The sequence below is a fragment of the Sphaerodactylus townsendi genome, linkage group LG06 (assembly GCF_021028975.2).
Source record: "Sphaerodactylus townsendi isolate TG3544 linkage group LG06, MPM_Stown_v2.3, whole genome shotgun sequence".
NCBI classification, from domain to species: Eukaryota; Metazoa; Chordata; class Lepidosauria; order Squamata; family Sphaerodactylidae; genus Sphaerodactylus; species Sphaerodactylus townsendi.
The window spans coordinates 78,728,936-78,756,265 of record NC_059430.1 but is presented as its reverse complement, the minus strand read 5'-3'; the positions used below and the strand labels follow the sequence as shown (position 1 = coordinate 78,756,265).

The window sequence follows — 27,330 nt, the reverse complement described above, 5'->3', positions numbered from 1 at the left end:
GGTGAAGATGGGACCCGCGGCTCGGCTCATGGAGCCGCAGAACAGCAGCGGAAGAGCCGCATGCGGCTCGCGAGCCACGGGTTCCCGACCCCTGCTCTAGGGGAAACGGGTTATTGCCCTGGCCATACACCACCATCAAGCGATCCCAGGGCCCCGAGAGGAGAAAGAACCCGTCTGCCCTAACACACCTCTCCCAAAAGCTGCTGAACAGTGCTCCTAAGGCTGTTTTCCCTGTTCTATTACCTGGTTTTGCAACATTTTCAATCACAAAAGCAGAAAAGGCAGCAAAGAATGATATCTGAAGGCCCAAAGCATCTCCCTCACTTCTCCCTCGGAGCTAGAATATTAATATCCCAAGTGCTGATCCTAAGAAATAGAGTATTTTACTTAGGAAAATGCATGGGACCATGAGACGGATGCCTTCCTCTGGCCAAAAGACTAGTGTCAATGAAGAATAACACCACTGTTGTGGAAAGGCAGGGAAGTTGCCAGGGAGACTCTCTATATGGTGGCAAAGATATGGTACATCCAACAATGTTGCAGATAGCTCCATAAAATAGCATACCTCCCTGCAGGAGGAAAAGTTCAGGGATGAGCAGTGTTATGCCATGGAAAAAACTTGGTTGGATGTCCACCCCAATCTTCCTTGGCATCTCTAGTGGATGGCTTAGAGTAGTGATACTCAGTGGGTTGGGCTCTTAAATATGATATTTGTGGCTCATCTGAGGACTGTTCCCCATTGTGGCACATATCCCATGTTTCAGGCAAGTGGACAAAGTGCCTGCCCAGCAGGGAATGTGGCTGACAGGTGGTTCCAACTTGAAACAACTGACACTGGAAGAATGAGTAAGATGCAAGCCTCCTTGAAGCAGAAGCGTATTGAGGGGAAATGGTGCCTGGGGTCAACACCTCCTCCGGGGCCCCCCACCCTGTGTACTTGGAGATGAGGCTCAGGGCAGAGGGGCGGGGCTTGGAATGAGTGCCCCTCTCAATGCCTCGCTGCAAGCCGGCTCCTGTTGTCTCCAGGGCCTGGGGAGGGCAAAATCTGGCCTGTACGGAGGCCAGGGATGGGGCTTGGAGGTTGCAGGTGGCCCAGGTGGGTGCTGCGGCCACCCACAGCCATGCCCCATCCCACTCCACCTCCCTGCAGGAGCAGGGCTCAGTGGTGTGCGGCTGAGGCACACAATGTTTAGTTGCTGTTTCGCCAGGCACCCCACACATAACACAAAGGCGTGCGCTCGGGAACATAGTGACCCCATGTTCTTTATAGGCCATACGCCTCTGCCCTGAGGTGTAAGCTTCATTCCAAGGATGTGTCTGTTTCAGTTGATAGTAATTGTGAATAGTAAATGTAATTGTGATAGTAAATTGTGTCTGTTTCAGTTGATAGTAATTGTGAATGTGGCTCTTTGCAAACAGCAAATTCTGAGTTACAGTTACTTCTTTGATACTGGATTTATACAACATTCTGTAAAGAAAGTGGTAGCCTGTTTAATCCCAGCTCCTGGTCTTTGTTTTTTTATTATTTTTGGCTTTTATTAATTTGGCTTTTCCATACTTCTATTATTTTTGATTACTTTCCCTATGCCATTATCAAAAAAGACAAAAGATATAACACTTCCACTCAGAAGAGAAAACTTACTGGATGAGGGAATAGTACTGTTCAATTAACTTATCCCATTCTGTGTCAGAAAGCACTGAGGACTTCTCTGCATCGAAATCAATATCGGCATGTTCAAGTTGCTGGAGGTAGGTTTCGCTCACTTTGAGGGCCATTTCTATTAATTCTCCTGGAAGTTCCTTAATGTTACTTTCATTAGAATCTATGAAATACAACCAAGTATTCATCTGTAATATATACTCTTTCTATTATTACATATTTCTGTGATCAAGATTCCTTGGTTGGGGCCACAGAAGGAGAACCACTGTTCAAACAACATCTGAAAGCAGTTCGCATGCAATCAAGAAGGAAGAATATAGTGGCATATAAATGCATATATCATAAAATGAACAGTCCTCAGCGGAGATATTTTCCTTGGGCATCCACTGTTAATACACAGATCCATGTGTGTGTCTGCAAGTAGAAATGCCACATCCATGCTGCACCTATGGGAGGGGGCCTTAAAACACTTTGAGGGCCATATAACTTTGTATTGAAGAACTAGGCAGCATTTTGTTAAAATCTCATTACCTGAATTGTGACAGATCTGAAAATATCCAATTTTTATATTTTTGTGATATTGGGCTGTTTTTGATTATACATGTAACAAATTTTAAGTTTCCTGCTTATCGGGAAATACCTAACTGCTACTTTTGTGAGAGTGTCATCCTAAGCCGATCTACTCAGAATCCTACTAAAGTCTGCTCAGTGGAGCTTACTGCCAAGAAACATAAGCAGTGTCTTTTATTACAGAGTTCGTTTTTTACCAACTTTTTTCTCCAACCTCTCATATTGCAAAAATTAAAGATACACAAAATTTGGTAGCATAGGCAATAACACTGTACAACTCTTTCTCAAATACTGGATATGCTTGCAATTTTTCTTACAGAAAACAAATATATTTATACAATTAAATTCCATAACTATGTCTAATAGTACACTTCTATATGCTGTGTAATAAATCATGCATTTTATGTTGTTAAATCCTGTAAATGAGTTTTGGTTTAATGATAAAGTAAGTATTACATATATTTCAGTTTCATCCCTCAAATTTCTGGAGTGTTTCCTCCCTGCAAAATTAGGAAGGGGGATAGTTTTTCCAAGGCTTCAGAATTTTCAGAAATTTTACATCTCTAGTTTTTCTTTCAAGAAAATTTCTAGAATGTGGGTTTTTATCATCCAAAGAAATTTTACAATTTGTTACAATCAAAGTTTCTTTTGGGTTGGAAAAAACATTTGCTAAATGAGAGTTATCTTAGGGCTTCTGAGAATGCTATTGTGCTGAACAAATTTCTGTGATCAAGATTCCTTGGTTAGGGCCACAGAAGATGTTGAAATACCTAGGGAAATTACTACAATTAGAAATAGCTGCAATTAGGACTAATGAGTACTGATAGAAAAGAAGCTTTTCCACACTTTAAAACAGTTTGGGTAAACATGGAATGTCTAGACTTCTTATCCAAGAATACTCAGATCAATCAAGAGCATTGTTTAATCACTGGTCCATGAATTGCTAGTAGTTTCCTGAAAACTCATGTTGGCAGTTTCATTATGTAACCTGATAGCATGATAATGCAAAATATATCAGATGGATCCAGCAGCAGATGTTTGCTAATGGAAAGGGAAGTTATGTTTACCAATTCTCCCCTCCCACTTCAGACCTCGGGCTTTCCATTCATGTTTGTCCCAGGATTCCTGATTCACTAGAAGCAATGCTTCAGGGACAATTTGAGGTGGTGGTAGAAAAGGAGAGGCAAACAAAAAAATTCCATTCCACTGGTGCAAATTTCTTCTATTGGTGGAAATTAAATTACAACTTGATGTAACTCATTATGTCATCTTTTTGCTCTCCAGATGATGTCTGAAGACTCTGCTTTATGTCTGTATGTGTGAACACTTCTAAAAGTTGAGAAGCTAGTGGCTGCATCACAGCCTGAGGTGCCCTGAATAATTAGAGAATGCCTCTCTAGACGCCTTTAAGTACAGAGCAGTTTTTTGTAAAGACAAAATTAATTTATTCTAAAATAAACTGCTCCTAAAATCACTACCTAATAGTAAACTTGTTAAACCTCACTCAGATGATGGAAGCAACAAGGTCAGCCATAGATGGGGTAGAAGTCTCTATCTAGCCAAGAGACTTCTCAGGTAGGCAGAAAACTATGGCTAAAAATTGACCACTACCATCACCCTATCCCCACACACGCACACAGACACACCCAATATGCAATCCAAGCATGCATGCACAGTATTGTCCCTACTAGCAAAGTGAATGGCAGGAACTCCTTGTTTGAATCGAAGCAATTGAAGATAGTAGCAACAATTATTATTTTGGTTGCTGGAGTGCATGCGATTATAGATTTCTACATCTCAAAGAGAGAAAATCTTTGTACTTCTAAATGAAGATTTGTAGAGATACACAAATGTTCAATCAACTTGCCTGTATCTCAGCTTGTTTACTAAGAATGGTATGGCAGACCTTCTCTATTTCAGCCAATTCTGTCAAATTGATATTTTGACCTATGTCAGATTAACCAATATGAATGCTACCTGTTGTCCCAGCTTTTTTATCAAGGCTTTCTGTACTTGACGGGTCATGATCATCAGACATATCCAAATCAACAACCCATTTCAGTATGGAAAATGCTGCTGTTTTCCTGAAGTCCTCTAAAACAAAGGCCACAATATTATTTTAGACTATGTCCCATTCAATAATGCAAATAATAAAGAACAAACTGTTAGGAGATGTCATACACTTTTGGAGAAACCTTCACCAAATCCATATAACATCAGTTAAAAATAATGCTGGTTGCTTGTTCCATTGAGGTTAGGCTGGTAGGGATACAGAAATCTGGTTGGGATTTATTTTATTTTGTTACTTAAATATTTATATCCTGCTTTTCAAAGCAACTTATGTCAGATTCTTCTAATGGATTTAAAATATAACCCATATGCAACATCTCAAAAAAAGATTAGTTCATTTATAATGGATTACAACAAGAATAAAATGGCTTAACAGACTGACTGAGCTTCTTTGGTTCAGATCTTGTTAGCTTAGCTCTGATGTGATATTGGGGAAGGAGCTCCTAGGGCAGTGCTACAAGAATCAGTTTCTTTGGCAGCCAGCGAGATAGAGAAATCACTGGAGTGAAATCCTACATTTTACCATTATAAACCCATTTATTTCAGTAGACTTAGAAGGATGTAACTGTTCAGAATTGAACTGTTATGGTATAATATTTGTTTTACTCATGAATTCAGAAAAATATAATGGAAGCAAACAAAATCCATGAGCAGGAAGGTGGGCATTTGGTAACCTGAACCAACACCAACACCCCCCGAAAAATACCTTGACAGTATTTTTATATTTAATTTATTTATATTTAAAAATTTTGACTGCCCTCCCCTGAAGGGCTCAGGGTGGTGAACATAAAAATATAATAAATTAATCCAAGTGTATCACATTAAAACATCATAATTAAAACAGCAAAATCACAATTAATACTAAAAAAGGAAACTATTCAATGGCAGATGGTTATAAAAACCCACCCATCCTAACTGTGCCCACAGGAGGCCTAGATGTAATGGGTCCACAATCAACCCAGCTGTCCAAATGCCTGGTGAAACAGGTCCATTTTGAAGACCCTGCAGAAACTTTGTAAGTCCCGCAGGGCCCTAGTCTCCCTGGGGAGCCTGTTCCACCAGATGGGGCCAGGGCCATAAAAGCCCTGGCCCTTTAGAGGCCAGCCAGATATTTTTCAGGCCAGGGACCTCCAATAGGTTCTCCTCTGAGGATCGGAGGGACCTAGCGGGGCAATACGGGGAGACGTGGTCCCTCAGATATGCAGGCCCAAGACAACTTATAGCCTTGAAAATTAAGACCAACATTTTGAACATGATCTGGAACTCGATGGGCAGCCAGTGAAGATGGTACAGGACCGGTGTAATGCAGTCCCGACTAGATGTTTTGGTGAGGAGCCTGGCTGCCGCATGCTGAACCAGTTTAAGTTTCTGGATCACAGTCAAAGGCAGGCCAGTATAAAGCGAGTTACAATAGTCAAGTCTGGAGGTGACCATTGCATGGATCACTGTGGCTAGGTCAGAACAGGAGAGGCATGGGGCCATTTTTCAGGGTTTATTTCACTTTGGGGGAAAAGGCAAAAATAAAAGGGAGTAAAAAATCAGATCCCAAAAAATGCTGAATTTTTCAGAATTTTCAGGGCCATTTAGCCCACTACCTTTAAAAAAACCCTCTCCTGTCTCCCTTCCTTCCTCTCTTATCGCAGCCTGGCCAGGCTCAGCGTTGAACTGTGCATACCAACGTCATAGTTCATTTGGTCTTTGCAGATGGAGCCTGCAGTTCAACATTGGACCAAGCCAGGCTGAGACTGCAGTTTAACACTGGACCCGGCTAGGCCAAGTTCATCATTACACTGTAGGCTCTGCCTGGCTGGGTCCAGCTTTAAACTGTAGACTTCACCTCTGTTAAAAGCTGGGCTCAGTCTGGCTGGACCCAGTGTTTAACTATGTGCTTGCCTCCAAACTCCACATGGCCACCTACTGCCTCCAAGACCCATGCTGAGTTTGGAGGCAGGCATGTTTTTTGGGTTTTGATTTAATATCCCAAAACGTTTTGAAAAAATCCTGAAAATCCAATATCTAGTATAGGGGGAGGAAGGGGGTTGAAAATTTGGGGGGCTATTAAACCCAACCCCAAAAAATATCAGGAAAAAAGTGACCACTCTTATTCAACCCCAAGCTGGGCACCAGTAGGCAAAAATCACAAAATCAATAAGACAGGTTCATGAAATTTTTGAACCAAGTGAGGTAACAAAATCTTCTAGTGACACAGGAAAATTAGTAGTGAAGGAAAGAAAGAGATTGGACTGGATTGCAGAGATAATGTATGTGAAACACAATAACTCGTCACAGAAATGCTGTTACGCTGTCCTACCCATTCCTGGCTATGGAGCTTTTCTGCAATCTTTTTTCCTCATCCTGAAGTTCCTGTTTCTTCAGTGTAGTTTTTAAAGTGCCACACATGTTTTATTCCCTCTAGTGGTTGATTTAATATAGAAGAATATTAAATCTATATTATTTCACTAATGATTTATGAAGCAGGTTTTTACTCTTCATACAAGTAGGTGTGATATTGAATCAACCACTAGAGGGAGCAAAACATGTGTAGATTTGTTAAAAACACGCAGAAGAAACAGCAAATTCAAGACAAGAAAACAGAATATGGAAACACTCATACCATTGCATGGCAATGTAACACTTTTAAAATATTTTATTTATTATTAGAATGGTTGCCTGCATAATGGGTCCTAGTCTGGAAACACTCTAGAGGGATGTATTGTCGAAGGCTTTCATGGCCGGATTCAACTGATTGTGGTGGGTTTTCTGAGCTGTGTGGCCGTGGTCTGGTGGATCTTATTTCTAACGTTTCGCCTGCATCTGTGGCTGGAATCTTCAGAGGTGTATCACAGAGGGAAGTCTGTTACACACTGTCCAGTGAGAAGGGAATGTTTAGTGGGGAACCAATATTGTCCATGTCCCAGGGTGGGGAACCAATATTGCGGGAACAATTATGGGAGGTCCTTTGGGGGACCTCCCATAATTGCAATACAATACTATCAACCACTCGCAATACAATACTATCAACCACATCTTTGCATAGCAAGTTCCACCCAAACACTTACTGATTGGTTCCCCACCCTGGGACATACAACAAAATAATTCAGCACACATATTAAGCAGCAAACATAAAATACTCAGTTATTTATAACTATGTAATATTTTTAAGACTAAAACAGGAAATTAAACTTACGGATAAAATCATATTTTTCATCATCAATGCAAATGGCATAACATCGAGGGAAGAAAGCATTTGGGTTTGCTGACACATACCATGGCAAATTCCTCATGTGCAAACAAACTCCAATCTTTAAATGAAAGAAATATATTAGTTACAATTTGCTGTTTTAGCATTGTATACAAGTCAAGATGAGGCATAGTTATATGGTTCCAAGGAAGCAACATTTTTGTGTGTGAGGGAAGGGGGCATGTTGGATTCTTTGGCTGGGTGGGCTAGATGCGCTCCAAGCAAGTAACTTAGTAGAGTATAATGATATCAAGTTGAATCTAAACTATATTTCCCATCAGCTCAACAGAACTTTCCTCCCTTCAACCTCTCATTGTAGCCAATAATCTCTACAAAATGGTGTTCCCGTGGAATAGGGGACCTTGAGAAAAGACAAGAAGGAGGTCTGAAATGAAGAGAAAGAATTGTTGGGAATTGCCAATGTAGTCTGGATCCATCATGATCAGGGAGTAGGTTCTTGTAAAATCTGGTACACAAGATTACAAGATTGGCCACGTTGGGATAATTTGTTAGTTTAAGAGATTTTTGTCTCATATTTCCTCCAAGAAGCTTAAATACCTAGAACATGATTCTCTACTTCTCCATTTCATTCATCACAAGACTGTGATATACCCTGTTTCCCCGAATATAAGACATCCCCAGAAAATAAGACATAGTATTGGTTTTGCTGAAGTGCGAACTATAAGGCATCCCCCAAAAGTAAGAAATAGCAAAGTTTTTGTTTGGAAGCATGCCTGACAAACAGAATACAGAAATATAAGACATCCCCTGAAAATAAGACATAGCGCATCTTTGGGAGCAAAAATTAATATAAGACACTGTCTTATATTTGGGGAAACACTGTAGTAGGAGATGCAGTAGGAGAGTACCTGGCCTTAAGTCACCCAGGGAGCTTCATGAAGAGTGGGGATTTGAACCTGATTTTTCCAAATGTAGACATTTCCCTAACCACTATACCCCACTGGCTGAAGGATGTCATCATCTAAAGATCCTCTTCAGTATTTACAATACTCACTTTGGTAGTAAAGGAGCCTGTTCTTGCATAATGATTGAGCATCTGATCACTGTGGAGACTATAATAATCAACTGCATCTCTTTTTATAGTCCAATAGAAGAAAGTTTCTTCATTTCTTACCAACCTAGACTGGCCAAAAAAGATTATGTATTATGATTCCACGTGGGAAATGATGGTCAATGACAACCAATATTATTGAACTGCCCTTTTTCCCTGCTGTGTTATGACAAAAGCAGTTTGTTTATTTGTTCATGAACACTCTACAACTAGTAACCAAGAGCCAAATGAAAGCAGTTTTTCATTCGGGTGTGCTGTGTGGTTTCCGGGCTGTATGGCCATGTTCCAGCAGCATTCTCTCCTGACGTTTCGCCTGCATCTGTGTCTGGCATCTTCAGAGGATCTGAAGCCTTTGACAATACAGTTTTTCATTCCTTCATAAGACTGGCTAAAGATGAAGAGTTATGGAATAAGGAAACCCTGCCTACCATAGCTGATGCAACTAAACAGTCACATTGTATCAGACTGAGACATCATTGGGGAAACAGAAGCAAGAGGCTAAACATGTGATAGTGGTGCCTGCCAATGTGTTTCCTGCATGCCATCCACTTAGGTCTCCCCCAAAGCTTTCCTCTCCCTTACTGAAGCACAGAGTACTTCCAAAAGCCTAGTAGGTATCACCTTTTTGCACCCCTTTGGATCACACATTGTCAAACAGCTGCCTCAATTCTAGCAGCATGCTTGACTAGAAACCTTACAAGATTTTTGTAGTCTCCCAACATGTTTTAATTGGACTTGATACTCAAAGTCATTTTAATTTGGGGTTATTCTATCAACCTTCATCTAAAACTATCACAGAACTATTCACCTTGAGAAGAGGCTACCAGGAACATTTCTACATGAGTCACTGCTCTGAACTTACCTTCTTCCATCCAGAAGTAATCAGTGACTCGCCCAGAAATATAGGGCATAAGTTCTGGGCCATTTCTCCCAGCACCCTGCTCAAAGAGCTTATTGAGGCACCATGAGAAGGGTGCTGTGGTGATGATGCAGGTCAGCACATTTTTCCCTATGGTCGGGGAGGCCATCATAGGGTGATCCATGCACAGGCTGGATCTATTCCACAGGGGAGATAATTAAACATGTTTTGGGTCACACATTCTCTGTCTTGTCTTCTTCACTCTCATCCTTCTTCCTTCGGATGAGAATCAATGGGTGCCCTCATCTGATTATCATCCCTCTTTCAATATTGCAATACTTGTCCTTAAACTCTTGTGAGTTTCCCTCATGAGTTAAGGCATCCTTTCAGCTGCCACAGCAAGCTTCTTGGACAATAAGATATATGCCTGATATTCCATTGCACCAGCACAGAGCCATGACAAAGAGGTTAATTTCCTTTCCGGAGCATCAAACAGCCCACTCAGTATTAGGACAGGGAAGCTAACTTTTTTTTTTTTTGCCACAGTGACACAGTAGTTTGAGAATGTGAGATACCCAGTGGTGGGATTCAGCAGGTTCGCACCACTTCAGCAGAATTAGTTAAAATGGTGCTTGTATACAACCAGTTGTTAAATTATTTGAATCCCACCACTAGAACCGGTTGTTAAATTATTTGAATCCCACCACTGGAGATACCTCCCTATACGATTCAGTTATAAGGCAACCAAAATGACACTCATACTTGTATGAGATGAAGAAATTTTAAGAGCTTGGAGAGCCCTATTGGCTGTGCATGGCTTGCTTTCAAATATTGAAGGAAAGACAGGATGTCGATAAGGAAGATATGCTCTCTAAAGGGTGAGGGACAACAGGAGACTGGAGTGAAGGAAGTGGGGAGAGGGAAAACCAGCAGTGTGTTGTGTAACCAGTAGATTATTTTCTATTATCCCATGATGTGCTGTTCAGGATGTAGCATAAGATGGCAGCAGCCTTAACTTGCTGAAGGTTTCAAAATACCTTGAACAGACATAATGGGTTCTATGGTAGGTAGGATCAAGCCAGACATATGTTGGGGAGTCCATATCCAATACAATACAATAGACCTTTAATGGCATATCATTAGTACACAAGAGAAAATATAAAAAGGTTTAAAAAGATAAAAACTATATATAACTTAATTATATTAAGATCGCTTATTAATAACCAGTTTGAGAAACCTTGTTCTAGGATAGCTCCAGAGTTGTTATTTAATAAATATACAGTCTTTTGCTGGTCAATCCATTTATCTGTGCCACTCAGATAGGGTAAAGGGGACAGTGATGCAAAACATGGTCCACAAATTCTTCACAATGCATCTCACAAATGCACAGTCTTTCAAGATGTGGTTCCTTTTTTACCCTTCCCTGTCTTAAAGAAGAAGGCAGGATATTACAGCTGGCTAAAGAGAGGGACCAGTGGAGTTTAGGCTCAGAGAGGAGAAATAAGTATTCAGCTGCACCAGGACCAAATCGGATGCCAAGGAACGGGGGGAACAGAATTTACAGGTCTAGACAGGGAGTCCATATCTATAACTGCATGACTGAGAATTGATTTTTTTTAAAAAAAAAATCTATGTTCATTTCAGAGACCAAATTCCAGGGCATATCTGGCTTGACATGCAGTTAATTTATCTTCTTACACATTCTAAAAGTAAATAATCTGTCATTTTGAGTATAAATCAGAATAAGTGTACTTGGTCATCACAAAATGATGAGCACTGGACTAAATCAAATCCCATAGTCTTTTATCATTCTGAAACCAAGGAAATGATATCCCCAGAACAAAATATTACAATAATAACTTTTATAATCTTACCATTATATCATGGATGTCGCCTGAAGTGTTATAAGGAATTTCTTCTTCACGCAGGGCAGGCTTGCTTTCTTTAAAGGAAATCATATAAAACAATAGAACAGAAATAAGTTTACTACAGACAAACAGGTTGCAGCAAAGCAAGGTAAACAACATTTTAAAGAATATGTGTTTGTTTAAAATAGTTACATCCTACTTTATAGATATAGTCTATGCAGAGACAGCCCGTAGATATGGGACCAGAGAGTATTTTATATCGGCAGAGTTACTCTGTTTAGCCCAGTGTGAATACTCTTTGATGGAAAGGATGAATAGTTGGAGGTATTTGTTCAGGACTGTGTAGGAAGGTTTACCCTGAAGAATGTAACTGAGTGAAGGAAGATCTATTTGAACTGAATCAACATTCTATCTGACACATCTAAAGTAAATTACTAAGAACTGTCTGTAACATCCAATTATTCCTGCCTAAGAAAAAGTAAAACTTAAATATCTTTTTAACAACTAATCTAAGAAATCCTGTAAATAAACATTCCAACTTTGTTTTAATGTTAAAAAGCCTCACAGAGTCTCTTTTAGAGCACTTAAACCAGACTGTCAGGAGTAAACAGATTTGAAGGGGAAAGTGAGATCTCCTCACAATGCTAAATTTCCCTCAAAGGTGGCAGCATGAGATATGCTGACAGGAACAGCCCAAAGAGCTTGTGTGTGTGCGTGTGCATGTGTATGCGGGGTGTGCCTGTGCCCTGCTGCTGAGTTGCTCTCTGAACTATTCTTCAGTAGTATAAAGGGTATAGGATCCTTTTACAGGACAAGAATTCCTTTACAGTGGTGCTAAAGGGTAGGAATCCTTTGTCACGGCTATTGGATCCATTACATCCTCTGAAAGAAAATCATTTTACATGTCTTCCTGAAGGCAGAAAGTGAAGGTGCCCTCCATACCCCCTCCAGTAGGCCATTTCAGGGGACTGGACTTACCACCACAAAAGCCCAGCTAGGGTTGTCATCTGCCTGCCCCCAGTATCTGCCTACTAATCTACTAATTCGTGCAACAATACTGATTGTCTCAGCAGGATGAAATGGGAGTGAATGCATCTAAACTGGGAAGTAATGAGGATGCTCTGTGGATTTCCTCAAGCAGCTATGGAAAAGACCATAAATATTTGGGGGGATTTCTAGAGCATCACCCATCACTTTCAGATTCATTTGCAATTTCTTCCTAGATTCCCAGAGTGTCACCCAAAAGTGATACAATTCTCCCCCCACCACACATACACACATGTTCTGGCACAGTGACAATCAGCTGGCCTGGCAATCCTAAACCTAGCTGTTGCTATAAAGACAGTAAGTCAGCACAAGTAGTCAAGAAGCACAAAATTGACCCCTGGGAGTATACTTGGAAAATGCAGTTCAAAAAGCATTAGGGTCTCAGGTCATGCAGGCTTACAATTAGTAACCAGCACTTTGAATAGTTAGTTTGAGCAATTACTTTACATTCTCTGAAAGTACCTGAAATTATACTCCCATCTCGGATTGTGCCAGCAACTAAACAATTGAAACAAGGCATATATGGTAATTAGGGGAACTCAGTCTCCCACTCGGCAAACTCAGGGCCCAATGCTGTTCCATGGAAGCCAAATGAGGAAATCTGTGCCACACCAACACTCCAACATCACTTCCTGCACAAACTGGAAGTGATATTGTTACCTCAGTTCACTCCAGAGACGACATTGCATTCCAATTAGTGTGATCTCAATTATGAAGGTCCCCACTCCCCTGCAATCTTCTGCTAGGCATTAGCACTGGACTGGCCATGAGAGGGAGGAAGAGATTCATTTTAACTCAAGTTCAGCAAGCCTGAGTACCAGAGTTTGCTTGCAATGTAAGAAGTCATATACAATGTAAGAAACATATACAAAACATTTATCTCAATTTCTAATAACCATCGTGAGTCCTGTAACCTAAGCCTTTGGGATATGAAGTCAGTGCTCCATCTTTCCTCCTTATTGACTTGAGCCCCACAAGATTTTATTAGAAATTAAGCAAGAGATGGAGAATTGGCCATGCTGGCAGGGGCTGATGGGAATTGTAGTCCATGAACATCTGGAGTGCCATAGGTTTGCCACCACGGCATTAGAATCTAATCATATAGGGGTAGAGGGGAAAGCCTGTAAAAAAATCACATGCATTTTGAGTATTTTGATAAACATCAGGTGTGAGCTTTAAAGACTATCACTGTACCCATGCTTATTTTTAATCAATCAGAACAGGGAAGTGAAATCTGAAAATTTTATTTCCAAGGCTTATATCCCAACTTCAAAGTGAATGAAAAGATATATAAACTCCTACCGCTTTTCCCACCATTGTCACATTCTGTTTCATTCCCATCTTCTTTATGTTCATGAGAGTCATTTTTAAGGAGGTACTTTCTTTCCACCCACCCTCTTTTCCTTAAAGAATTACGGATTACAGGGTACGGTCCAGAAATGGAAAATATTTTTTTTTCCTAAAATCAAAGCAAATACATTTGAGTCAACATGAAAGAAGATCAATGAATGTGCAGAACAGAAATATTCAGGAGAGATTAGAACAGTAATATAATGGAACAGGCTCAGGAGGTCTCTTCTGTAAGAGATATTTCTTTAATACAGTGTCCTCTAGCTGTGTAACGTCTCTTTTCATTATAGTATTTCATGCCTTAGACAATGTTTGGTACCTTAAGCAGCTTTTATTCACACTGACTTATAATTTCTGTAATTCCCAGCATTTCCAGGTAAGGAAATCAGGTAGCAAGTGATGACCTTTGCCTAGGACCTGGAAAGCTAATGCCATTCTGAGTAGATAATACTGGTCTGGATGGACTTAGTTTAAGGCAGCTTCATATGTACATTCAACACTGACCCATAGCCCCTTCTAAAGTTATCATGGCTTAAAGTGGAACTACTGCGTACAGATTCAACTTTGTTTAGAGCTTTAATTCAATTTTTTCCCATCAGAGAAGTGCAGTCTTAGGTATGTATCCAACACAAGAGTTAAGTGTAATGAATCCCATTAAGTTAAATGGGTTGAAGCATGCTTTATGCTGCTTTGACTTATGGTGTCTAGTTGATATCTTTGGGCAGTGTTTGCAACCACATCTGGAACATCCCCTCGATAATTTATAAGATCAGAAAGATATATTTGAGGCATGTTTCATCTGCCTTTTTCTCAAAAAGGACTCAAGGAAGGTTACAATTATCTTCAAAAGACATGAAACATGAAAAGACATGAACAATTAAATCCTACATGTAACACAACATCTTCAAACTCCTGAAAAATAATTGTCTACTGGGGGAACCATCTAGATTATTTTCAGTGCAATCCTGGACAAAGTTACACCCTTCTAAACCTAATGGGTTTAGAAGGTTGTGACTGTGTTTAGGACTGCACTGTTTATCTTGCACTGCCAATTAAATGTGAAAGATGCAGAGGTCTCCCAACAAGCATGCTGTTCTGTCTCTATGGCTCTAGTCAAGTCAACCTTTATTGGCATATCAGCATAAAGACAGACAAGGGAAAAGAAGTCATGCATAATATAACAGAGTTTAAGAATTAGCTGCAGTGCTATAGAACTAAGTTTGAAAATGCATCAAGATGGTGAGACATAGAACTGTGGCTGTTGTCTCGGTTATATTAGCTACAACATTATTTAACAGGCATAAGATTTTTTTGTTGGTCTGACAAACTTTTTTTCTTTGCCAGAACCTGTTGCAGAAAAATTTAATCTGGTTGTGTCACAGAGAGGGCAGTACAAAAGCCTGCGTTTGAGCGATTCTACACAATTCATGATGCATATGCAAACTCTCTCATGATGGGGAATTTTCAACTGTCTGAATTGCAGCAAAGCTGATGAGAGTATGTTACATCTTGCACGAGTAAAGGCTCGGCACTGCCTGAGCTCTGTTAGTTGTATTAAATGTTTTGCTATACAAGCTACCTTGGGGTATATTCCAAAGTAGAGTGGGGAACAGAACTTACTGGCTTTTCTGGTTAGATTCAGATATTCTTGGTCAATAAACCTCCTTTCAAGTTCTGAAGGATTTCATTGGCTGGTAAAATTGCCAAAACCTTGAGTGACTGACCTAGAGTAAATATTTTGGCCTCTTTGCAAGCCCACCACTCAAATCTTTGAAGGACAGGCAAAGTTTCAAACTTGGGACCTCCAGCTTGAAGCATAAATGTACTCAGAACTTGAAGGTCACTAACCATGCCCTAGTATCAAGAAGCTGTTGACCAGCTTCAAAACACAAAGCAGCATGGCACACAATGGGGGACACCTAGTATCTTATATAAGAAGCAAGACCGAATTTGCTCAACTGAGTGGTTCCAAGCTCCTATCCATAATGATACCTGATAAAACAGTTGCTGGGCTACCTTGGCACTGAAAACGTTGATGGCTGCTGGGACAAATTCATGGCCCTTGATGTAAAAGAAACGTATAACAACCATCTATGGCTCTATGCCACAGGAGCCATAGAATTCTGGAGAAATTCTATCACACAGGAACTATTACCTTTAGGGACTCTTATAACTTTCTCTGGTCCAGCTTTTTGAACAGAAGTTATCCCTTGTAAATCTGAAGATAGAGGACTTTTCCTCTTTTTCTGTAGATCATGTAACATTTTTTTGACCAAACTGATCTATGCTAGAGATAAGAGTTACATTCATGTTGATGTTTGGAGGACATGTTTTCTGCTTACCCTGGGCTTTTAAGAACCTTTCCACACAAGCCACCTAGAACATTTTCAGAATGTTTTCAATCCCCCCACCCCCCTTCCCATGATGTTTGTCTGCATTCACCTTCTCAAAAAGTTTCATGGTCACCATGAAGGGTGGTTTTTTTACTTATTCATTGAAATGATGGTTTATTGATTCATTGCTTCAATTCTGTGTAGCTGTTTAATGGATGCTGATTTGATTGAACAGAAAAAGACAGGAACCATCACTGAGAGAGCTCTGGAGTGGACAGATGCTAATATAACTTTCCTGTTTGATGGCACTCTAAGTGGGTCTTAGTGTGATAAGCCAAGATATACATGTTTTCATAGACTTTTGCCTTCATGGCCAAAGAATTTTTGGTATCATGCTGTTTGCTGTAATTAAACCTTCAGTGATACCTGGATGCCTCTACTTTGTCCCAGCCTTGCTGTAAATTCCAGAAGGGTCGCCATGTTAGTCTGCTGCAGAGCAACCTAATGGAGTTATGTGGTACATTTAATATCTGCTACCAGAAGAAGAAGAAGAAGAAGAAGAGTTTGGATTTATATCCCCCCTTTCTCTCCTGCAGGAGACTCAAAGGGGCTTACAATCTCCTTGCCCTTCCCCTCTCACAACAAACACCCTGTGAGGTAGGTGGGGCTGAGAGAGCTCTGAGAAGCTGACTAGCCCAAGGTCACCCAGCTGGCGTGTGTGGGAGTGTACAGGCTAATCTGAATTCCCCAGATAAGCCTCCACAGCTCAGGCGGCAGAGCTGAGAATCAAACCCGGTTCCTCCAGATTAGATACACAAGCTTTTAACCTCCTACACCACTGCTGCTCCTGGTAACACATGATTCTTTTTTACCCTTGCCACTTGGGTTGCTAGGCATCTGCCATTATAGGACTTCCTGAGGAAACCTGGATTTGATGATGATGATGATGATGATTTATTATATTTATTATATTTATAAACTGCCCTCCCCCGAGGGTAGCTCATGTCCATGTTTTCCCTGGAAGTGATGTAATGGCTCATGCAACATTGCCATTTTTAAATTTTTCTCCTGCCATCACTTCTAGCAGCAGTGGGCCACAGAATATTAGGGCACTGGCAAGCCTACCACAGTAATAGATGTAGTGAAGGGTGGCCTAAAAGATCCCATCCAGGTCAGTAGAGACACAGGTTGTAAGTAGGGCTCTAATAATCAAGTCCTGGAAGCTGTCCATATTTCTGGCATTCTTCTCACACTCTCCACAAAATCATCCAAGGAGAAGGAATGTTAGGAAGGACCCAGTAAGGCTAATAAATACATGACCCTTTCCGCACGGGCGTTGTATGGCGTCCTGGGGACGGCAAAAACGCCGTCCCCAGGGAGCCATTCGCACAGGGGGTGCAGCTGCTGCGCAGCCGCGCCGCCCGACCGGCGCCAAGCTGGCATTTCCAGAGTGCGCTTGGAAGCGCACTTTCCTGGAAACGCCGGCTGGGAGCCGCTGCCATGAGAACGGCAGCGGCTTCCAGGCGCTTCCCCCCCCCCACACTCCCTCCCGTCACTTACCTGGTCTCCGGCCCTCCGGCGCGTCGCCGGGGCCTGGGGACACGCCCCCCTGCTCTGCGACGCTGAAGCAGGCGCGCAGGGCAGGAGAAGCGTGTCCCCAGGCCCCAGCGACGCGCCGGAGGGCCGGAGACCAGGTAAGTCCACCGGGCAACCAGGTAAGTTCACCGGGCGACCAGGTGAGTCCACCGGTTCTTTCTGGGACTACGCCGACCCAGCCGCTTCCGCCTCTGTGCGGAAGCGGCCCATACCAGTCCCCAAGACCTGTGGACCTTGGTGTGTTTTCCCAATGGGATTGCCATACGCCCACTGGGAGAGGTGATCTCCCAATCCCAGCAGCCACTGGTTGCAAGTACTCCAGGAGCCAGTGGGACAGAAAAAATTAATCACAGTGAGCAAGAGTTTCTGGCAGTTCCTGAAGAAAACTTCTGGGTTTTCCCCAGAAATGAATCACTCCATCACTGATAGCGTATTCCCCATGTCCCTGCCCACCAGACTCCCACCAGTTTCCACACATGGCCAGTCACCCCTAGTCCCCAGCAATGTCATCAGGGGCACAACAATGCATAGAGTTCTTCTGTATCTTTTTGGATCCGTTATGGGGTCCATGACATTCCTCTGAACTCTCATACGGGGCTGCAAAACAACAGAACCTCCCAAGAGGTGGATCTGGATCTAGACAACATTCATTTTATAATATCAGTGAGCTGGCATAGATTTGTATAGTTTTGAGAAATGTATCAGTCATTTGACAGAGGCATCCTTTTCCATAGTATGCACATGTATTCCTTTCCTTTCATTCTAATTTTTGGGTAATAGGATTTACAGGTTTTTGAGATAATCTACAAAGCTTGCTTTATCCCAGCCTGAGTGTACTGACCCCATGTCCCCAGGCAGATACACCCCTGCTCTGCCCTTCCATGAATGTTCAAACCAGAGATGGGTGTTTTAGCTATTTCATGAAAAACATTTGAAGAGAATTGATTAAAATTATGTCTAGTTATTGACTGAGATCCTCATTGGTGGAAAGATGGTGGATAATTTAAAAATTAGTGTGTGCATTAGTTGAATGACAGGCCCCAGAAGATCAAAATAATTAATATATACAGTCAAAATTAGAAAGGATGGTAGAAAAGTTAAATGATTTTGAAAGAAACTAGCAAATGCTTATTATGATCAGGATTTAGAAAAAAAATAAGCCAAGAGTAGTGCTTAATTTGACAAAGGGAATAATGTTTTATTTCCTTGATCTTGTTACAATTGAGTTTTGTGGAATCATGTATTCATTCTGTTTTCATATTTCAAGATCAATAATACACTACCTATTTATTTATTTATTTGGGGTATTTATATATCTCAGCTTTATCTCAACACAGACTGAAGACTAGTGGTTAATTACAGCAAACAGTATATACAAAAGTAATGTATTTAAAATTACTACAAAAACACTATTAAGCAGAAAAATCAAATCAATAATGTTCAAGCTACCACATAAGCTCTCTTTAACAGCTCTGTTTTACAGATCCATCAGAAGGCCCTAGAGATAAGTGCCTCTCTAATCCTTTCTCAGAGGTTTATACAACATTGGGGCACCAATAGAGGGCCCAGTCCATAACACATTGTAAACCTGAGAGCAGAGAGACTGCTAGAAGACCATGAAGCACAATTGCTACCTGGTCACTTCATGAGAGACAGTTCTCTTACCCACGATCATTATCCTTTGTTGCTATAAAATCATTACATGAATCCAATAGGTGAGGCAGAAATGCAGTAAATTAAAAAAGCAGTGTTAACAAAAATACATAATCCCATATACCCTGACGGCCTTTTCCGTTAAAAATCTTGCCAGCTTGTATTTGTCTATTTTGGGTGGTGGTGGCAATTCATCCACAACTTTCGGAGTTAGACCTAAAAATATAAAGAACAATGCAGATTACCTTTTGCAAAGGGTTAAATTCAAAAAGAGGAATCTAAAATTGGCTTAAATTGGTTCTCATTCCTAAACATTTACAAACTATATAAACACCAAAATTTGGTGCCAGATTGTAGTATCAAGTAGAGGCATTTTTCATTTCAGGTTTAAAATAGGTATGCTTTCTCCTATCTGCTGGCAATTTGCGTGGAACATCTCATTATGAGAATTACAGCTCTTTAAGAATCCCACAGCCCCACCCAAGTGGTGAGGTGGGCAGCTGTGGTGCAGCAACCATGCCATTTGACCACTCCCAGAAAGGCTTTCCAGTGGCAGGGAAGGTTTGCAAAACAAAACAACCTCCCCACCACTGAGAAACCTCTATGGGGCTGAATAGACTTCTGAAACCCTTCAAATTTTGCGCTGCTGGCATAACTCAACAATTGGCCAAAAGGACCCCAGCCACACCCCCGGGCCACCCCACTGCACCAAAAATGGCGGTAGGGATGCTGGGATGCTGGCACAGTGTCCTGCACCACACCAGGGGAGGCTGGCAGCGGCTGCAGGTTGTCAGTTTCACCTCTCCACAAGCTATTTTGCCCCCCAAATGGGGCTCCCAGTTTGGTTTAAAAAAATTAAAAGTTACAGGTATAAATTCTTTTCCCATTGAAAAGAATAGAAATGTAAATGAATAAAATAATAGAAAGTCAAAATACATATAAGTTGGCTGGATCCCACAATCCTTGTATTCAAGGATTGGATATTGTTTCTGCATTTCCCTCCCTGCAGCGGTCCTTTCTGATCTTGAAAAAATTGATCCCCAAAGTCCTGGGACCCAGAGAGACATGCAGAATGGGAGGGAGGGGTGAAATCACCCTCTTTCCATCTTCTGCTAGTGTCAGCTTGACCTCCTCGATGCAACCCCTAACCAATATCCAGATAAGGCATGGAATTACAATTCATCTCCAGATGATAAAGGTCAGTATCCCTAGGGAAAATACTGACTTTGGAGTGTGGACTATATGGCATTATACCAGCGGTTCTCAACCTGTGGGTCGCGACCCCTTTGGGGGTCGAACGGCCCTTTCACAGGGGTCGCCTAGGACTCTCTGCATCAGTGTTCTCCATCTGTAAATGGATAAATGTTAGGGTTGGGGGTCACTACAACATGAGGAACTGTATTAAAGGGTCGCAGCATTAAGAAGGTTGAGAACCACTGCATTATACCATCTGAACTCTGACCACTACCAAAACTGTACTGTTCCTAAAGTACTGTTCCCCCTATCTCCAGGAACTTCCCAACCTGGACTTGGTAACCCTAACCCATGGCTATCTCCTACAGCCCCAGGAATTAACTTTTCCTGGATTGAAAGAGAATGCAGGATGAAAAAGGATGAGAGAAGTATCCACAGTTGTTAGTGTCTTCTTCTTCAAGACTGCATGATCCAAGTCAATGTACATTTTTTCCAAAGATATTGAAGAACAGGTAAAATCCTGTGCCCAGCCTTATTCCCTGGTTTCTACATCACTGCCCTCAACAGACTGAATCTTTATTGGAGCATTTCCTCATTTGGAATGTTGCCAAGGGAGAGATTTGGAAACAAACACATTTACAATGAGAAACATTCCATGCTAGTTGCAGCTGAAGAAGCTGAAAGATTCTATTCCTGAGGTTATTTCAGAAAAAAGGTTATTGTGGGATTGCTATCCCAGATCAGCTTTCCTTAATTACAGGTGCAGTCAAACCTCCTTCTTGAGGATCTTAAGTCACTGTGGGTTTACTATAAAAGTCTTGGTCCAGACCCACATTGAATTTTTTCCTCGCAAATGCGGTAAGTTTCTAAACTTCTTTTTACTTACAGTCATGCTTGTGAGCCAGTGGTTTAGTTTCACAGTGGTGGATGACCTCACAGGGCAAATATAATGGGTGTAGAGCGCAATACAAATTGTTGGGGGGGGGGGGGATTTTGCACAGGTCCCATCCAAAAATGAGTTTGCCCCATTTCATTTCCCCCAGCCCAGGATTTTCAAAAATCACTAAACCAGCAGTTCTTTTGCAAAATCCCAAATTGGAGCCACTCCTGTACAAACAGCCAGGCAGGAGGCGCTTTATTTCCCTCCCTTCCACTACGCCATCCACAATCAAAAAGAATCCGCCAGTTGCAGCAATATGTTCATTATTGCCCTGCCATTGCAGGTAGATCCCTTTTTCTTTTATTGTGCATGTTGCACATGCGCAGCTACGCAGGTGCAGCCTATTGTATTGTGGGACAATCGGCATGGCTGCAGGGGCTCATTTCTGTATGCCTGCAAAGTTACGCATGTGTTACAGGAAATTAAAAAGGGAAAGAAGCTTATCTGTACAAAGGCACGAAAACAATCTGGATTGTTTCCATGGGCTCCAATCACTGCCTGCACAGCATGCATGTAAATGGGAAAAAGGAAAATGGGTTCCTTTATAACAACTGCAACCTGTTATATATTTGCTGTGCGGAATCCACTAGTGAGAAGTAAATAAGGCGGAGAAGACATTAGGAAAACTGGAGGAAAGCTATGATAGCACTGTTAGATTCATGTATTTGTTACCAGAAAAGGGACTTTAGCCATTGTTTTTGCCTTAACTAGCCATTGGTTGCGCCCCTTTGATTACAGGGCCATAGGCAAGCCTTTCTTGCTAGGTGGGAATGCCTCATTTCCAGAAAAGGTTGGGATCTAAGAGGCATTTAATTATCTACATGCTGTTAGCATCAGAAATTTATAAGCTGAATAGAACATTAATAAGTTTTTAAGTTCATCTCCCTCAACCAAATATACATTCCTCAAATTACAACTCTTTAAACACCCTCTTACTCAGTAACAGTAGATTGGATTATGCTCACATAAGTAATGTACAAGATTTTACATTCTACTCTAACACTGGGAGAATTGATTCCCAGAATTGTAGGACAAGAGTAAACTAACAGGCAGGCATTTCAAGGAGATGCAATAAGGAGAAGGAAGGGGGGGGCTTCCCTCTTACAGACCTGTGACTCAATGGATGGAAGTAGCAGGAAGGACAGTGACTCTTTCTCCTTCGTCACTTCAGCCCACTAACCAGCATGGCTAATTTTTCATGCAGATTCCACAACCTTAACTTTCTAGGGGTCATTAAAGACTACAGAAGTGGGGGAGAGGAAAGTGGGAAACACAACCATCAACACTCTCCACTAACAGATCACTGGAACTATTGCAGTGTCTAAAGAAAGTTCCCCTCATCCCAGAAGCACTTCATGATAAAGATGATGGTGATCTCGAAGAATCCATGCTGAACACGGAGGGATCCTGGGTGGGCAGAGCAGTGGTGCAGCTTGGAGATAGCTCAATGGCCCCTTCCGCAGACGCAAAATAATGCGTTTTCAAACCACTTTCACAACTGTTTGCAAGTGGATTTTGCCATTCCGCACAGCTTCAAAGAGCACTGAAAGCAGTTTGAAAGTGCATTATTCTGCATGTGCGGAATGAGCCAATATCTAAGGCAGATTCCGCATGGGCCAAAAACAGCAGTGTGAAAACAGTGTGAAAACAGTGTAAAAGGATTTAAAATGGTGTAAAAAGGTTTACACCATTTTCACACTGCTGATTTTGGCCCATGCGGAATCAGCCTAAGTTAGTTTTCTTAAGCAAAAGTATTCTAAAACAAGACATTCTTCCAATGAATGCTGTTATATCTCAGAATTTAAAAGTCTATTATTAGAATTCTTAAGTGGATCAATCATTACTCAAAGTGGGATGGTGTAAACACTTGCCCTACCCCTTGATTAGCACCTGATTGATTATATAGCTTCAGACAGCATACATTATTTAAGTGTTGGACTAAGATTTGAGAGGTCCAAGTTCAAACACCACAACTAGGATTAACAAGCCATGCTTGGAAAGTGGCAGAAGCTTGCAGGGGAGGGAGGGGGGAAGAGGTATACAGGTTTCCTGGAAATGACATGATTAGCTCTAGGAATTGCTGGAAACGTTATGGTTTTACAATGATGTTTCCTGTGATTCTTAGAGCTACCTAATGCCATTTTCAGGTGTTCCCTGGAAGTGACATCATGGTGCATAAGACAGTAATTTATTTGAAAAATTCTCTTGATGACACTCTGTACCAGTCACCCTGTCAGCCTAATCCTGTCAGCCTAACCTACCTCATAGGATTGGTTTGAAGATAAAATGGAAGAGTCAACAACAATGATTTGAGCTTCTTGGAGTAAGGGCAAGTGCTTTGAGCTTCTTGGAGTAAGGGCAAGATGAAAATGTGCTGTGGATATGGTGCCTGGAGATGATCAGCCATATAGATTGCTGGTCTTCCATTCCATTCACACATACAGACAACGGGGGGTGTCCTTCGTATGCATGCCCTGAAACATTTCAGTTTGATGTGATTCCCACAAGGCGCACACATATGTGAGTAAGATGATGTCCTGCTGGGGTTATTAGGTCCCCCCGGCCATTGGCAGGGGATGGGGAGTAGGGTTGCCAGATCCAGGATGGAAAACCTCTGGAGAGTTGGGGATGGAGCCTGGGAAGTACAGGGGCCTCAGTGGGGCACAATGACAGAGTCCACCCTCTAAAGTATCTGTTTTCTCCAGGGGAACTGATCTCTGTGAATAGGAGTAGAACTGTTCCAAGGGATCTTCAGGTCTGCCCTGGAGACTGGCATCCCTTGTCCTGTCCATGTGGACATATTATTTATGCGGTTCAAAAGGGCTTAATGTCGACTGGATTGTGCCCAGTGTTAGGTATCTGTTAGGTTTGGTTGTTTCCTAAGCAAGGGGCTTTCTCTGGGTTTGGGCGCTGCAGCGGCTGTCTGCTGTCTGACGTAAGTCCCTTGATGCTAGCAGGCATGCCAGTTTGCATAAATGCTGGAGCAACCCTTTCATCACTTCCAGCACAGCTTCAGCACCTCTCCATCCCCTACCATTTGAATAGCATTGTTAAAGTTTCAAACACCCTGCATAACCAAAGGGTCAATTCTCAATGATTTCAGAAAGGCTTGAATCCAATTTCCGAGTGTCCTATCCAGAGGTAAGATCTAACCAGTTCTCACCACTTCTCTAGAAGTGGTTACTAATTTTTTCTGAGTGCCGAGAAGGGGTTACTAAAGCAACCTCCCTGCCCAATAGGGACTGGAGGTGTGAGTGTGCGGCTGCGCCACTGTTTGAATCCCACCACCATCAGAACCTGTTATTAAAATTTTTGTATCCCACCACTGGTCCTATCCCATTAAATTACTTGTGGAATAGTCTATATGGAATCCCTTTTGTTCTGAGTGGGTCCTATTGTGCACATTAGTTAACCTCAAACTTTTATTGAATGCTATTTTGAAACCATTTTTTCTCATTTATTTGCTCCTCATTTGCTTTCAGTACATTGCAAATGGGTTCATCAATAGCATAACATTCAAAATAGTCAAGAATGCCAAGCAAAAGGTTATGGAGACATACCAGGAAACATTCCCTGATGGAAAGAAACTACAGGAAGGCACTTGTCCACTGTGATGTTCAGAAATTTTTGAAGAGGTAGTTCCACCTTTGTCAGTCCTATTAGAAAAAGAAAATGCACAGAAGAAACTACAGCTACTGAGATAGAATATATAAAAAAAACAATTGAGATCCAGCATGATATTTTATTTATGAAATATAATACCATATTCATTTGTGACCGTACAGCAGTGAGAACAAGACCATCCAGCACATTGGTGAAAGAGACTTGTTGCAAACAGAAATCAATACAGCAATAATAATGTCAGTTCCTGACAGAACATAAATTTGAATTTAGACATTAGTGCTCTGATGATTCAAGGGGTATCTTGTGATGGTTCTTTTCACACAAAATCGTTCTAGATATACTCTTTAAAAATGTACAGTTTGGACAAACATTATTATAAGTATATGTATCATGAGATGGTAGTCTAGCTTCCTTTGAGTGTTCTTAATGAAGCATAAGAACATAAAGTCACTGTTATGGAACATCATGCTGATCTATAATCAGGCTAAACCTAGGACTGGATGCTATGATTCTCTTCTGCTAAGTCTTCCTTCAATAGGAAAAGTCTTCCTCCATTAGAGAACTGCTTATTCTGATGGAGTAAGGTTCCCTCCGATGTTTGCTTGCTGAAGAAAGTCTATTTCTGTTGGGAGAAGATGGGGGAAGGTAGTCATAGGATTCAACCCCTATTGTTCAGCATGTGATTTCCAGTACTGGAACATTATGTTCTCCAAGATTCCTGAGGAAAGAAGAATTTTCAAACCACATTCTGTACCAATATAAAGTTTTTTTCTATATGTTGTTATCATTTTTAAAAGATTATTTGTAAATACTAACGATTTTCTCCTTCATATTTTGTTTCTTTATCTATAGGTACCAGGAGTGGTTTTCTTTCAGCTTGAAAAGTGTTCATGCTGTCATTATGATTTCACTGCTTGCTTTACTCCTGCAAATTAAGAAACATGAAATTATTTTAATTTTCTTCCATGAATACAAACAGAGTCTTGACATTCAAATAAAATATAATAGATTAATCTTATAGTAATGCACTTTCTTGGAATAAAACTTTATTTTGTTCTTGCTCTCTCTCTTTCCCTTTCTCTTTCTCTATGTATCCGTTGCCTGATGAAAACAATACAATTTAAGAAGATTACTTTTGTTCAGGAATGTTTTCCTTTCCAAGATAGAAACTGTACTTGTTTTGATCCACTCCCCAAAAATCCAAAACTGAACTCTTATGGGATTTTGTATTAGGATTGGAAAAATATCACAGAACAATAAACAAGCTTCATCAAGTGTGATATCCAGCATACTTTTTAAAAAATATGATGAAAAAGATAATGCAAATGCTGATGGAAGGCCTCCTGTGGTCTGCAGTTTTTGGAATCTTAAGATAAAGATAGGGCTGCCAGCTCCAGGTTGGGAAATTAATTATAGTAAATTAATCACAGAGATAATAAATTAATTACAGAGATGTTGCAGATAGGATCGCCAGCTCCAGGTTGGGAAATTAATTACATAAATTAATTACAAGGGGTGCAAGCAGCTGCACTGGTCATCAGATAAAATTCAAAAAGAGAAGTTATATAATACCTTTTAATAGGACCAACTAAAACATCACAAAATAGTGTGGGAGCTTTCAAGTTTCTAAAAATTCTTCATCAGATATTCAGTGCAAAAAAGGAAGGCAGGATAAATTACTTCAAGGTAAAGTTCAAAGTCTGCAGGTGGTTGTCTTCATATGGACATGTACACTGAATGAGTTTTGGTGGTGCTGGGCACAAAACAAGTTTTCAAATTCAAGTTGTATTAAGTTGCTGAGACAAAAGGAGAGAAAGACTGGCATGGATTCTTGTGCATCGTCTAAATTCATCTTTATTTTTGTTAAATACCACGAGGTAATACATGTCTTACCATCCAAGTGCATTTCATTAACCATCCAAATCAATCATTATAATAGTTCCGGTGAAAATGACAATGTACCAGTTAAAATGATTAGGGAAGAAACATGTCACTGAAATGCATCCATTATTTTCCATTTATCTTCTCTTAATCAAAATAGAATTTCAAATTGGAAGCAAAATAATGCTTCACAACACTAAACAGTATCTGTTGCCACAGTTCTTAATGCATGAAGAAGTCTTCGCTAAGGAAGCACAGGCTATCTACCAGGAATTCAGTTCCTCTTGCTCAACCCCTTTCAAGCCAACTTTTGCTTATGGAATCATTGTACCACCAATTGGATTGTCTATGTACCATTTCTAATTGTTCCAG

The 27,330-nt window shown here is 41.0% G+C and overlaps 1 protein-coding gene across 2 annotated transcripts in view; it reads right to left on the bottom strand.

The window, feature by feature from the left end:
- Positions 1–26,600, bottom strand: part of TTLL8 (tubulin tyrosine ligase like 8) — a 36,829-nt gene extending 10,229 nt beyond the window's left edge. Inside the window, exons 1-9 of one of the 2 annotated variants that reach the window (XM_048502470.1) lie at positions 25,894–26,600; positions 25,014–25,109; positions 19,444–19,535; positions 13,690–13,846; positions 11,347–11,414; positions 8,557–8,685; positions 7,488–7,602; positions 4,208–4,324; positions 1,643–1,823 (exon numbers count right to left, since the gene is read on the bottom strand). In XM_048502470.1, the coding sequence (XP_048358427.1) occupies positions 1,643–1,823; positions 4,208–4,324; positions 7,488–7,602; positions 8,557–8,685; positions 11,347–11,414; positions 13,690–13,846; positions 19,444–19,535; positions 25,014–25,109; positions 25,894–25,969 (1,031 nt within the window). In that variant the 5' untranslated portion in view covers positions 25,970–26,600. Of the gene's footprint in view, positions 1–1,642; positions 1,824–4,207; positions 4,325–7,487; positions 7,603–8,556; positions 8,686–11,346; positions 11,415–13,689; positions 13,847–19,443; positions 19,536–25,013; positions 25,110–25,183; positions 25,796–25,893 lie in introns of those variants that run through there. The other variant, XR_007244943.1, reaches the window with a different exon arrangement.
- Between the last annotated feature and the right edge of the window lie 730 nt (positions 26,601–27,330).